This window comes from Ochotona curzoniae, unplaced genomic scaffold, assembly GCF_017591425.1.
Source record: "Ochotona curzoniae isolate NIBS_2020 unplaced genomic scaffold, NIBS_Ocur_1.0 contig_1014, whole genome shotgun sequence".
Taxonomy (NCBI): Eukaryota; Metazoa; Chordata; class Mammalia; order Lagomorpha; family Ochotonidae; genus Ochotona; species Ochotona curzoniae.
In genome coordinates, this window is record NW_024464920.1 from 31,684,304 (window position 1) to 31,697,934 (window position 13,631).

The 13,631-nt window shown below is 43.2% G+C and overlaps 1 protein-coding gene across 7 annotated transcripts in view; it reads right to left on the reverse strand.

Moving 5' to 3' along the window:
• The window catches only part of MSRB3 (methionine sulfoxide reductase B3), a 234,334-nt gene extending 222,415 nt beyond the window's left edge, over positions 1–11,919 (reverse strand). Inside the window, exons 1-2 of one of the 7 annotated variants that reach the window (XM_040982309.1) lie at positions 11,717–11,919; positions 11,175–11,363 (exon numbers count right to left, since the gene is read on the reverse strand). In XM_040982309.1, the coding sequence (XP_040838243.1) occupies positions 11,175–11,265 (91 nt within the window). In that variant the 5' untranslated portion in view covers positions 11,266–11,363; positions 11,717–11,919. Of the gene's footprint in view, positions 1–10,529; positions 10,607–10,658; positions 11,055–11,174; positions 11,443–11,716 lie in introns of those variants that run through there. The other 6 variants (XM_040982358.1, XM_040982342.1, XM_040982302.1 and 3 more) reach the window with 6 other exon arrangements.
• Between the last annotated feature and the right edge of the window lie 1,712 nt (positions 11,920–13,631).

Consider the following 13,631-nt stretch of genomic DNA (forward strand, 5'->3'; position numbering starts at 1 on the left):
AGGACAACAGAAGACTAAATCAAAGAACAATCCATTGCTAAAATGACAAAATCAAATACAAAATCATTATAACCCTGAATGTAAATGGATTAAACCCATCAAATGTCATAGATTAGTGGAATGGAGCAAAACACGAAACCTATCTATCTGCAGCTACTAGAGACACATCTCACCAACAAAGATCAGTGGAAACTGAAAGTGAAAGGATGGAAAGAGATATTCCAGACTAATGAAAAGGAAAAGCAAGTGGCTGTAGCACTCTTAGATAATATACACTTTGACATGAAAAACATTAAATGAGATGAAGAAGAACATCACATAATGATCAAAGAATCCATCCAGCAAGGAGAGATCACATTATAAATTTATACACATCAAATGCCAGGGCACTTTGTTACGTGAAACAAATATTAATGGATTTAAAGGGTGAAATAGATTCCCAATACAATAACAGTGGGGGGCCATAATTCCCCATTAACATCAAAAGACAGATCCGTGAAACAGAAATTCAACAGGAAACAGAATTCTTCCAGACAAAAGAGCAAGTGGACTTATCGGTATCTTTGGAACCTTTCATCCTACAGACAGAGAATAGTTTTTCTTTGTTTTGTTTTGTTTTTCTCTCTCTCTTTTTTTTTTAAAGATTTATTTTATTGGAAAGTCAGATATACAGAGAGGAGGAGAGACAGAGAGGAAGATCTTCCATCCGATGATTCACTCTCCAAGTGACCGCAACGGCCGATGCTATGCTTAACCGAAGCCAGGATCCAGGAACTTCTTCCAGGTCTCCCACATGGGTGCAGGGTCCCAAGGCTTTGGGCCGTCCTCGACTGCTTTCCCAGGCCACAAGCAGGGAGCTGGATGGGAAGTGGAGCTGCTGGGATTAGAACCAGCGCCCATATGGGATCCCAGTGCGTTCAAGGCAAGGACTTTAGCCACTAGGCCACGCTGCCAGGCCCCCTTTTTGTCTCTTTTTATACCACAAATAGCCAAAGCTACCCTGAAAAATTAAAAATCAAGCTGGAGGAATCACAATTCCAGACCTCAAAACATACTACAGGACAGTGGTCATTAAAACAGTCTGGTATTGTACCCACTGGAACAATACATTAGGGTTTCATTCTCTTGAATGTCACCAAATTCTTTACCAGTTTTAAAAAAGCTAAACAGAAAAAAGCATATTTAAAGACTATTAAGCATAAAAGCATTGTATGATTAAGAATATGGACTCTGGATCCAGTTTGCCAAGACTGAACTATAGTTAGGCAAACAATCAGATGTCACTGTACCATTGATCCTAATTTTCGATATGTATGGATGTATGTATTTTGAAGAGCAGAGAGAGCAGGGTGCGAAGGCATGGAGGAAAAGCACTGAGACACTGGCACTGGCTTACTCCCTGCAAAGCCCGAAACAGCTGGGGGTTCAGTGAGCCCAGCAAAGCCAGAGGCCGGGAACTCAACCCCAGTTCCCCACCTGGATGTCAGAGATCCCATTGGAAGCACATGAAAAGGAAGCAGCACACAGGAGCAGAGCTAGGAATAAAGCCCAAGCATTCAGCTCCGGGACAACGGGAGTCTTCAGAGCAAAGCCAGATGCCCACCCCGCCTAATTTCAATTCATGATCCATCACGGTGATAAACATTAATAAACATGTTAGAAGCATTAAATAAGTTTATTTACATAAATAACCAAGAGTAGGGCCGGTCGCGATGGCGCAGTGGTTAAGGTCCTCGCCTTGCATGCCCAGGATCCCATATGGGCGCCGGTTCTAATCCCGGCAGCCCCGCTTCCCATCCAGCTCCCTGCTTCTATTATTCTGTAATCTATCCTTCAAATAAAAACTAAAGATTTTTTTAAATAATTTAATTATTTTTACTTGAAAGTCAGATACACGGAGAGAAGGAAAGACAGAGAGGAAGATCTTCCCTCTGATGATTCACTCCCCAAGTGGCTCCAACGGCCAGAGCTTTGCCAATCTGAAGCCAGGAGCCAGGAGTCCCCTTGAGGTCTCCCACATTGGTGCAGAGTCCCACGGCTTTGGGCCCAGGCCACAAGCAAGGAAATGGATGAGACACGGGGCTGCTGGGATTAAAACTGGCACCCACATGGGATCCTGGTGTGTGCAAGGCGAGGACTTCAACTACTAGGCTATGGCGCTGGACCCCAAAATATAAATGTTTAAAAGGGTAATGTAACCTTGTTCATGGATCAAGTTACTTGGCACATTAGGTTACAAAATTCAAACACAGATATTATACAAACAATAACATTTATATTTCTAAAAAAATTGCCAACTTAAATAAAACATAACAAGAAGACATAATTTTGCATAATTGTGTTACCTCCATTAAAAATGTTGGAAGCAATACAGACTGTTAGACATTAAGTTAGTTCAATTTTGCAGTTAGAAAAATTTAGGTCCCTGAAGCTTAAACCACTTAGACAAGAAAAGTAGGGCCAGGAAAACTTAGCTTTCCATATCATCTGCTAGTGCGCATGATACTACATTAACTCCCTTACAATGAACATATAATTAAGTTTATGAATATGCTAATGAGCCGGCCACTTGTCAAGTGGCTTTGCAAGTGGGTTAGCACCCCCTGCCCGGTTCCTCCTCCTCCTCCTCCTCCGGCCCTCTAGGTGATTTAAGTACAAGGCACAGTCACACACTGCACTTTTTCCTTCCCATTCTCAACAACTGTGAGCCAACAGCTCCAAGCAGCATCCTCTCACCAACCGCTAAGCGCATCTCCTGGAGTCTGTGTCGGCAGCCCTGGCCCTTCCTTTATTAATCACATTCCACTAATGTAACAAGAAATAAACATACACTGATATTAGGCACAGATTTGTCCCCAACCTCCACCAAATCCAAATTCTGAAAAGCAAGCACAAAGAAACAAAAAAGAAAATGGAAGAATAAACATTAGGGTTCCGATATGACGACTTTTTTAAAAGACTCTGTAAAGTAACACAGGCTTACTTTCAATGTTTAACATAAGTAAGGAAGGCTTTTTAGTCCTTAAGTAAAATAGCTGACCTTCCCAAACTACAAGGATGTATCATGTAGAGCATCATATAAGAAGACACATAGCAGAGACTGCCATAGGTATGCACTTCTACATAACACCGTTTACCATTTTCATCTTAAAGTAGTAGTAGACGGGCGGACATCGTAGTCCGGCAGGTTAACCTGCCACTTGTAAAGCTAACATCACACGTGGAAGCAGCAGTTTGAGTCCTTGCCCCTCCTCTTCCAGTCCCACTCCCTTCCATGAACCTAGGGGGGCAGCAGAAGACAGCCCAAGCACTTGGCCCTCTGCCACCCACACTGAGAGACCCAGATGAAGTTTCTGGCTCCTGGCTCCTGGTTTTGGCCCGGCCCACACATGGTTGTTGTAGCCATTTGGCATGAACCAGTGGAAGATCTCTAACTTTCTCACATCACCTTTCAAACAAGTAAGTAAATCTTTTTAAAAGTTTCTTAATAAAAGTACTAGAGTACTAATAATAATGCTCATATACAAAAATATACAAGTATTTTTGCAAGTCTTTAAGTACTGACTTGAATTGTCATGACTGTGTTTTATAAAAACTCTCACCGCCAGACCTATGAGTAACAGGATATTGAGAAAGTTTTCCTGTTATTCTCAAAATTCAGGTATTGCCCAAGTTTTCAAACAAAAGTCTGGAGTGAAATAACAATGAGCTCCTGAAGTTAAGACCACACCTCCCACGACAATCTCCACAAAACAAGAAATAAAGTCCTGTTTATATATTGTTCATATACATCAACTTGATATGTGTGTACTTTCCGAACATGAGAACATTTCTATATTAAAAACTCACTTTAAAATTTTCCAGGGGGTTTTTTTATTACATATTCTCTCATTCAAGGGTGACTAATCTGAAAAGTTGAAAATCATTGTAAGTATATCACTTTGTACAAATTTCATAAATAATGTACTATTTTTAAAAACAAATTCAGGATGTACTGTCGCTTTGGAGACAGATCCTCAGAACACATTTATACCATCATTCTTTCTCTATTTCACTTATAATCATTATTTTACAAGCTTTTATTTACAATGTGTGTATATAAAGTGTTCTTATTAAATAAATCCTCTGGCTTTCCTTTGGGAAGCCAGGTATCAACAAATTGTTCTGAGGTTTCTAAAGAAACACACAGCTAGTTAATCCAATGCCACTCCAGGCTACCACAGCCACGCGTCAGAGGTCAGGGTTTGGTGGCCAGACTGGGCAATTCAACAGTGTAGGAACCTTGCAGTGATACCTGAAAACATAAGGCAAGCAAGAAATTCTGTAAAAATACAAAAAAATAAAGGGGAAATGTAACCATAATTCGTTCTGTGTTCCATAAGGAAGCTGTTAATTTTTGTGGATAAGAACATGACCATGGCAATAAAAAGTGCTTAAAAGGAACTCAAAAAAAGTACAAAGAATACCCTATCTGGTGGAAATCATACCTTCTTCATTGTGTTCATTTTGGGGTAAGAAAAAGGGAGAAATGAGGCATGTTTTCAGAGATCACTTACAAGTGTTCAGGGATAATTTAACAAAACAAATTTCAGAGGAAAACAAATTTCGGAGACAGTGAAGACAATTAAAGGATGGATTCATATATGTAAAGCTACTGAAGGAGAAAGAGATAGCAATTATTTGTAGGGTTGAAAGGAGATTTGGGGATGCAATATCCTCTCCTCAGCGCGTCCCACAAACATGATGCTAACAAGGAAAGATTGCTTGGACAGAATAAAGTTTGTATGGACAGAATAACACACACTGGGTATTTTTAAAGTCAGATCAAGTTCTATCTTTTTTATGATGCTTTTCCTGGACCCGCTCATTTTTCCAGCCAACAAGTGTTCTCTTCTTCCCTCTATTGTTAACTACTCTGACGTCATACAGGCTTTATTTCCAGCCCTAAGTTCTCACTCCAAATTCCACTCTCACATTTCTGATGCCATTACACATCTCTAGCCGATTAGCCCATCAGCACTTCAAAAACCCAAAACTAAGAGCTCTGGAACAAAACTTATATTTACTTGTACCCATAAATCTGCTCAGAGTTCACATTCTGCTAATCACTCAGACTTAACATCTTATTGTGACCGCTTAATCATCCATTCCCCAATATCCAATTCTTTATATCTGTCTAACGTCCTTGAGCAACACTTCTCTGTTGTCATTGCTGCTACCTAACTCATGTTTTCATTTGTTAATGAAAACCATTAAAATGTCTTCATTCACCCTGTAGTTGGTTTCCTAATTCATCCTCAATTAAATAACATGACCCATAACTCAAAAAGTAACTGACATTGCAAGGATCAAAAGTTTCAATCTGGGGTCCAGCGCAATAGTGTAGCAGTTCAAGTCCTTGCCTTGAATGTGTCAGGCTCCCATATGGGTGCCAGTTCTAAACCCAGCAGCCCCGCTTCCCATCCAGCTCCCTGCTTGTGGCCTGGGAAAACAGTCAAGGATGGCCCAATGTCTTGGGACCCTTCACCTGTGTATGAGACCCAAAAGAAGCTCCTGGCTCCTGGCTTCGGATTGGCTCAGCTCCAGCCGTTGTGGCCGCTTGGGGAGTGAATCATCTGAGGGAAGAGCTTCCTGTCTCTCCTCCTCTCTGTATATCTGCCTTTTCAATAAAAATAAATAAATATTTGTTTAAAAAAGTTTCAGTCGAAGAGCTTACTTTCTCAGTTTCAATCCACCAGCCTTGTATTAAAAATCTTCCATGTGCTAGGACAAATTTAATATCCTATCTTTACATTTAATCATCCCACTATTCCCCTGTATATATTCTTGATGTCTTCTCTACACCTTCCTTTATCTAACCTAGTAAATAACTGGATCTCAACAAAAGTTGATTGCCCTCTTTATTGGTTTGCTATGACTACCATTCTCATGCCACTTAAGCTTATAAAGCTTTCTTTCATTCCACTATATATTCACTCTTCACATAGGAAATCAAAATGTTCATGTAATATCCTGTATAAAAAAGGAAGAGTAATGTAACAGAGCTTCAATGTCAAGAAAGAAGATAGTGGCAAACATTAGGACATAAAAACCTGAGAGCAGCTATACCTAGTACAATGGACGCCAACAGCCTCAACGTTTCGAGGTCATTCAGAGACCTATTAGGGTGTCTAGCTAGTGAAGAACACTTATACGTTCAGACTCACACACAACCGAAGACAGCAAAAGCTGTGCTCCAGCGAAGGCTCAATATACAAGCAGGAAATAAACCAGCAGTTCAATTCCCAGCTCTGGTGCCTTACTCCAGCTTCCTACTAATACAGACCCTAGTTGGCAGTAGGTCCCACCAGCCATGCGGGAGTCCTGGATTAACTTCCCAGTTCCTGGACTCATTATAGTTGTTGTAGACATTTGTGGAGTGAGCCAGCAGATGGGAGTGCTCTGACTCTTTCACAAATATATTTCCTTAAATCTAAAATGATACAGTAGATAGAGGAACTAAGTTCTGGTATCCTATTGTACAAACATTATGTGGTTGGAGACGGGAAAGAGGCTTTTGAATGCTATCAAGTCAAAGAACTGCTATATGTATGAGGTGATAGACATGCCAATTACCTCAACTGGATCATTCTAAACTGTGTGCATGGATTAAAATATCATATCTCGAAAATATATATAATTAGTAAACATTTTATCTAAAATAAACACCGTGAAGAAATGAAATTTTTAAGAGAATGCCTTAGAATCAAAGGAAATTACAAAATTCTACAAAATGCTAGAAAATGCTAGACGTGTGATAACTGATGAATACTTGGTGCTAGTATAACAGTCTAATAAATTATTACTATTAGGAACGTGTCTACCACCAATACCATCCTAATGAACCTGTCCTAGAGGGCTTTATTTCCCCAGCATCTTATCCAATGAACTCCTGAAGAAATGCTGCTTATCTATCTACAGAATGCTTTAGTTGTTATTACCCAGGATTTTCACAGCAGGCTTCCTCAATTCTCCTGCAACAGTACGAACTGAGTTAATTTAAGCATCACATCCTACAGCCATATTTGAACCAAGACCTACGTAAATCAGAGTGTGGCTCAGCCAGTAAAGCTGTGGCTTTCCACCCTAGCATCTCATATAAAGCACTGACTCAAGTCCCAGCTACTCTGTTTCTTATCCAGCTTCCCACTAGGGTGCTCAGAAAGGCATCAGAAAATGGTCCAAGCACTAGGTCCCTGACCCCCACGTAGAAGACCAGATGGAGTACCTGGGTTTGGCCTGCCCACTCAGCCCTGGCCATTCAAAAAAAGTGTCTTTCTTACAAAAAATAAAAGCCTCTTAAATATTTTAGGATTAACAATCCCATAACACAAAATGGGAAAACAAACAAAAAAATGAATTTAGACTGTCAGAATCAGTATAGCTAACTCCATAATTTCACAAGCAACCTTAGGGAAAAATTGATGTGACTCAAATTTTGTCCACCCGGTTCTTCCTCTCAGGAGTTTAGGAGCAAGGCCTGATAGTTTAGTCTCTCCTCCAGTTTTACCACTGCAGACACCCAGGGGTTGGTGAGCAGACACAATCAACCACAAAACCCTAGGGAAAGGCTTAAAAGAGAAAAAAAAATATATATATATATATGCAGCAAAGAAAAGCAAATATTAGAGGCAGCAAATGCTCCAGGTTTTCCATTCCCTGGTTCCAGGCCCTAGAAGGTCTGCCGCATTTGGCTACCAACGGTCTTGCAACACACTTCTTCCCTCCCTCTTTCTTTCTCACCCAAACGAATTCAAGTTCATTTCTGCCATCTGCAAAAGAGCCTAAAGGCAATAGCTAAGATCATCAAATACGTAAACTGGTTGATCACTGACAGGTTTGCATTTTCTGTATTTTCGTTTTATTTCTATTTTCTTAGAAGCCATAAATATGATTTGGTATGTTTCATACAAGTAAATACTCGAAGACAGGTGAGGGTTTTTGCTGAATATTTCAAAAGGAAAATATATCTTGCTGAGGAAGCTTTAAAATAATAAACATTCAAGGTAAAATCTTCAGTTATCTGTGTAGCAATAGGAAATGCTATCTTGGACTTAAAAAAATAAAGTGACTGATTACCCTGCTATCCAAAGCTTACGAATAAGCAGGAGATCTGACTCAGTCTTCTTTAAGCTTGGGTCAAAAAATGATGACCAATGTAGGGCATTTCTCCTGGAATCCTTTCAGATAGTAAGCCCCAACCTTTCCAACCACATAACGTTCAAGTGATCCCCAGCACGCAAACAGATTCCAAAGCTATCAAACTGAGGACCTGAGCTTAACTATACCAAGAGCAACTAGGCATTTCTTTACCTTATGACATAACAGCAACATCCTGCTGTTACATGAGAAGATGATAACAGAGCTTAGCATTATAAAACCCTGCCCAGATGTATGCCACGTATGAAGATGGTCCTAAGGGCCCAGTGTGTTAGCCTATTGGCTAAAGTTCTCTCCTTGTAGGCGCTGGGATCCCACACGGCCTGGGAAAGCAGTCAAGAATTGCCCAAAGCCCTGGGACCCTGTACCTGTGTAGGAGACTCAGAAGAGGCTCCTGACTACAGATCAACTCAGCTCAAGGCCAGTGGATGGAAGAGCTTTCTCTATGCCTCTCATACTCCCTGTAAAATCTGACTTCCCAATAAAAAATAAATTTTCAAATTAAATTTTTTTTTTAATTTAAATTTTAAAAAGGCAGATTTAGGCTCCCCGAAACCCAGATGCACACTGATCCACACCCACAAGTAGGAATCCAGGCAGCCCAGGTTAACATGTGCCACGAATCTGGTGCTGCCAAGAAGCAAGACCTCTTGTAGTGGGGGCCCTGCAGGGTTACAGAAACCACAACAACATACGGGGTCCTAGAATTACAAGGGGCATGGAAACTACACCAACTCCCTCGCTGTTCAGAGAATGAAGCTAAACATCAGAGTTAAATTCATCCATATAATAAATGAGACAACTGAGGATAAAATCCATGGGATTGCAACCAGAGATGATGATAGAGACAAAAGCATGACTTCTTAAAACGGCCCTTTGGTTGTTTAAAATACAGTCTCATTTAAAATACATTTTAGTGATAAATGTAGTAGGAAAACAGAAAAATCCTAGTCTTTGGATTTTCTTTGGGATAGTTCCATTCGTTGAGCTAAGCACGATGGACTTCTGACTCAGTGGGTTAACATTTTAGCTAAGCTATTGGAACAAGCACCTTTAAAAGCAAAAACAGCATGCTGATTCAAACTCTCAATGAGGCTGGCTGCTGCAGCCTTGGCAGGCAGGCGGCTTAGGCACTGTGACAAAAATCTAAATGGCAAAGAGCTACTTATTTTACAATTTTAAAATGCCAGACGTTCACATAGAGCCTCAATAGAAGTCACCAGCACATAGATTGATAGATCAGCAGGGACCAAAATTTTTAAAATGTATGTGTACATTGTCCAAACCAAAATTTGGTGTTGGACTTTCCTGGCAAGGGGCCACTGCACAGCGGACTTTGGTCTTCAAGGGACACTTTTAACCACAAGTATTAGGTAAGTCAACAAACACGTTGCAGCACCAAAACCATGGGGGGAAGCTGACATACATTCCCCGTCAGTACAAGTCACTCTTATTTTATCCAGTACCATGTTTTCTTATAAATCCTTTGATAAAGATGTGAAGTTAGAAACTGTGGTGTTTCTCAAGAAGTGTATCAAAGTTAACTGCTAAAATATGAATCTATAAAAGTATGCCTTTTATGAAAGGCATTGATAGTCAGAAACAAGTATAAAGCTGACACCACTGCATAAGTGGTTGTTGACAGTGACAAAACGCACATTTAGCAACCTCTATGCTATGAATATCTGCCATGCATTCAACTTATATGGCAGTTCTACAACTTACATGAACTCTGAAGACGTCTCTATGGCCAAACTTTCTTTGAAAATCTACTTTTTCATCAATGCTTACAAACAAGCACATGAAGACACAAACCAAACAGAGCTGCATATAAACTATGCCTAGCACAGCTGGTGTTTGACTAATTTGTGAACTCTACCAAGTTATATCTTATTTTGAATGTTTAGCCTACTGATGGCAAAAACAAAAGCAAACCATCTTCAGTATTTCCAACTCTCAGGAATTCACATAATTTTCATCCCAGATAAAAATAAACACCACTGACCCACTACTTATCTGTCAAAAATGGAAACGCTTATGCAATTTCACCTTTACCTTAAACCCCACACTGTCGTCGTCGTTTCAAGTATTTTTTTATAATAATCTTATCTATTAAAAAAAAAAACTCCTCCCTAATATTTTCCACATGATCCAACGAAAGCTATCTTTAACATCTTACTGCCACGACTTCAGCCAGCTCTGGAGCCTTACACCAAATAAGGCAGGAGCAGTACTTTGCATTCGTATCGTTTGACCTGCCACGGTCCCAGGCAGAACTTAACAGAGTCTCAGAGGCCCCTTTGCGCTTCAAAAGCGAACAGAACGGGTACCTGATGAACTCGGGGTGCTGTTCGATCTGGGCCTAGGAGAGGCCAGCGAGTCCTGCGGGAGTCCGGAGCCCCACAGGGCGAGGGAGAGGGCGAGGGCGCGGCTGAGCCCGGGCGTACGCCCCTTCTTACCCGCCGTCTCTCCGGCTCCCCGGGTGAGAGGGCCTCAGCTGCGCGTTCCCACGCCCCGGCCCGTTATCCGAGCGGCTAGTCCGGCAGGGGCCCACTCCGGCGGGGGCCCGGGACCCCAGGGTGGCCCCTGCTGTGGGCTCTGCGCCCTGCCAAGCCGGGCCTCCTGTCCTGGGTTGGGAGGCGGCCCTGCGCCCGGGTGAGAGGATCCTGCGGGCTCAGGTTCGCTCCGGGGACAGGATAAGATGTCAGGGAGGCGGCCAGACGCCTCCCGTCGGCGGAGGGGAGGAGGCAGAGAGCCGGCGCTGACCTGCTTCCACCGGGCCCCTCAGCGCCGGCCACTTGCGCCACCCTGTCTGCGACCCCTGCTGGGCTCCGGCAGCGACGTGTCCCGGCAGGAGGCTGGGAGGGTGTCACGGGCGCCCGGCTCGGGGGGTCACACCCTAACTTGGCAGGGTCGTGGTGGCTGGAGGGGGTGGAGGGAGCTGAGGCGTTGCGGGGAAAAGAACACCAACTCACCGGACTGAGCGGCTTCCCACGCCGGGGCGGCAGCCAGACAGAGGCAGAGGCAGAGAGAAAGGGGGCGCGGGAGGGTCCACCGCGGGCTCATGGAAAGGCCAGGGAACCGCCGCCGCCGTCCGAGCCGCCCTTCTTCCCTCCCTGGCTCCCGGCGACGGACGGGGCGGCGGGAGGCATGACGGGAAATTCCTGGGCACGGGCAGCCGAGTCCAAATATGAGCAAAGGAGACGAGCGAGGGAGGACCGGGGAGCGCGGCGGCCGCGGACGGGGCCCGCTGCCCGGGCCTTGGCGGCCGCCAACTCCCTCCTCCTCCGCTTCCCCCCCACGCCCGCCCGCCCCGCGTTTTCCACAGGCGCCCGGAGGCCGCGGGCTGCCAAGAGCGCCCGGGAGGTGGAATCCCTCAGCCAAGGGCATCCCTTTCCAACGCTGGGGCCCCTGAGTAGAGCCAAGCATCCACACCTGTACCCCCACCCCTCGCAGTTTCCACCTGTCTTCCCCCCTCGACACACACCAAGGGTTGGAAATGGCAGAAACTACTTACAAGAAATGGGGCGGTGAACGGGAGACCTGTAGAAAGACGTGTCAGGGTTTAGGGAGTAATCAGTTGAGAGTTTTGATGGCGAGTGGAGCGGAAGCTGTGGCAAATAGTTCTAGGGGTGTGTTAGAGGAGGTCAGAGCATCGCTGCCGGCTATGCAGGTGAGCCCTGTTGTTACATACCAAACAGCTATTGTAATCCTTTAAAGGTACCTGTCTGCCCACCGTCCAGGTGAGTGGGGCCTTTACACCAGGGCGTGTGTGTTTTCTAAGCCACCATTGCAAAAGGGGCTCTTCCTTATAGTTGAACACCATATATGGAGTCGAAGCAGGCTGAATGAGTGCTGTTTGTGTCACAGCAGCTAAATGGTGAAGTTTACACCCATCAGTCTCCCCATCTTCAACCTCTATTCATCCCTCCCTCGCTGCCCTTCCAAACTCCCTGTCACGCACAATATTTTTTTGAGCGTATTGTACTTTGACTAAAATAGTGTTATTCTATAGGTTGTAGCTCTGGTGGTCAGAACGTCAGCCCCAGATGCTTAATTGCAGACCCAAGCCTGTAGATGCCTAACTTTAACACTGGTCCTGGTAATCAAGTCCAAATGACCCTCAGCTTTTTATTACAACAAATGTAAGAATGAATTCCCGTATTTCTTTTCTACTAAAAATAATGAGCGAAGACCTGGAGATGTAGAATGTTATGTTATTACTTATGAGCATTTTAAGATGCTAGAGAAATGATTGATTGATGTAAAATACTTAAGGGGTGAAAGTCTAACAGATTTAGAGCACAGATTATTTTAACATGTAGTAAAGTAATGGCAATTTGTACATCACACTATTTGTTTGAAAGGCTGTATTTGAAAACCAGAAACCTTATTTCAAAACAAATTCAGTTCTGGCAAAGTATTAAAGCCCACATGCCAAAAATCAGTCCATTTGCAAGGGGCTCCCCTCGAAACATCTGGTATTGAAAAACACCACATCCCATGAATTATGCCTGGGAGATGGGGCGGATCTCACCCTTAATGGTAGTGATGATGGGCCAGGGAGCAAAGGACCTAAGTAAACTAGAAATCAATGAATGTAATAGAGTAAGTGAACGAGCAGAATCCACATGAAATTACTGTTACGTTAGGAACCTCAAGCCTGAATAGCCGAAAGAAGTACTAGGGAAGCCTGGGGACTTCCTCCTTTTTCTCTTTTTTTGTAAACATCCGTTTTTCTCCCCACCCTAAAAAACACCTAGGCATAGTTCTCTACCTTGAGCTGAAAGTTTATAAACAAAACTGAATGAGTTCGTGGTTAGGATACTGATTGGGATGACTGCGTCCCGTACCAGAGTGTCTGGGGGTCAAGTGTTGGCTCCATTCCCCTTTCAGCTTTCTTCTGATGCTCAGCCTCAGAGGCAGCAGGTGCCGGTTCAAGCAGCTGGGTTCCTGCCACATACAGGGAAAATCCAGATAGGGTGTCCAGCCCTTGCCATTTCCTTTGCCCAACCCTGCTATTGCAGGCATTTTGGTAGTAAACCAGGGAATCAGATTGGACTGATCTCATATCATTTAATCCTTACAGATAGCACTGGTATCTGTCATAATTTTTATCTCTATTCATAGATAAGAAGATTTACGCATACTTAATATACCACCAGAAAGGGTTTTGGGATTCAAACCTTATTCTAAATTGTATATGTACATTTTACCATACTGATCTCTTCTCTCTGCATTATAAACACACACACACGTTATTCATTGGGTTCTTGCAGCTTTAAGAAACTGGGCTGTACTAGGGTTACTTGAAGTTACTGCCTTATAAAGCTGGGGGGGACAGGAAAGATACTACCCTCAGACACATTCCTACCACTTCTGTAGTTTGAACACTGACATTTAAATCAAATATTTCATAGTGTTTTTCTTAA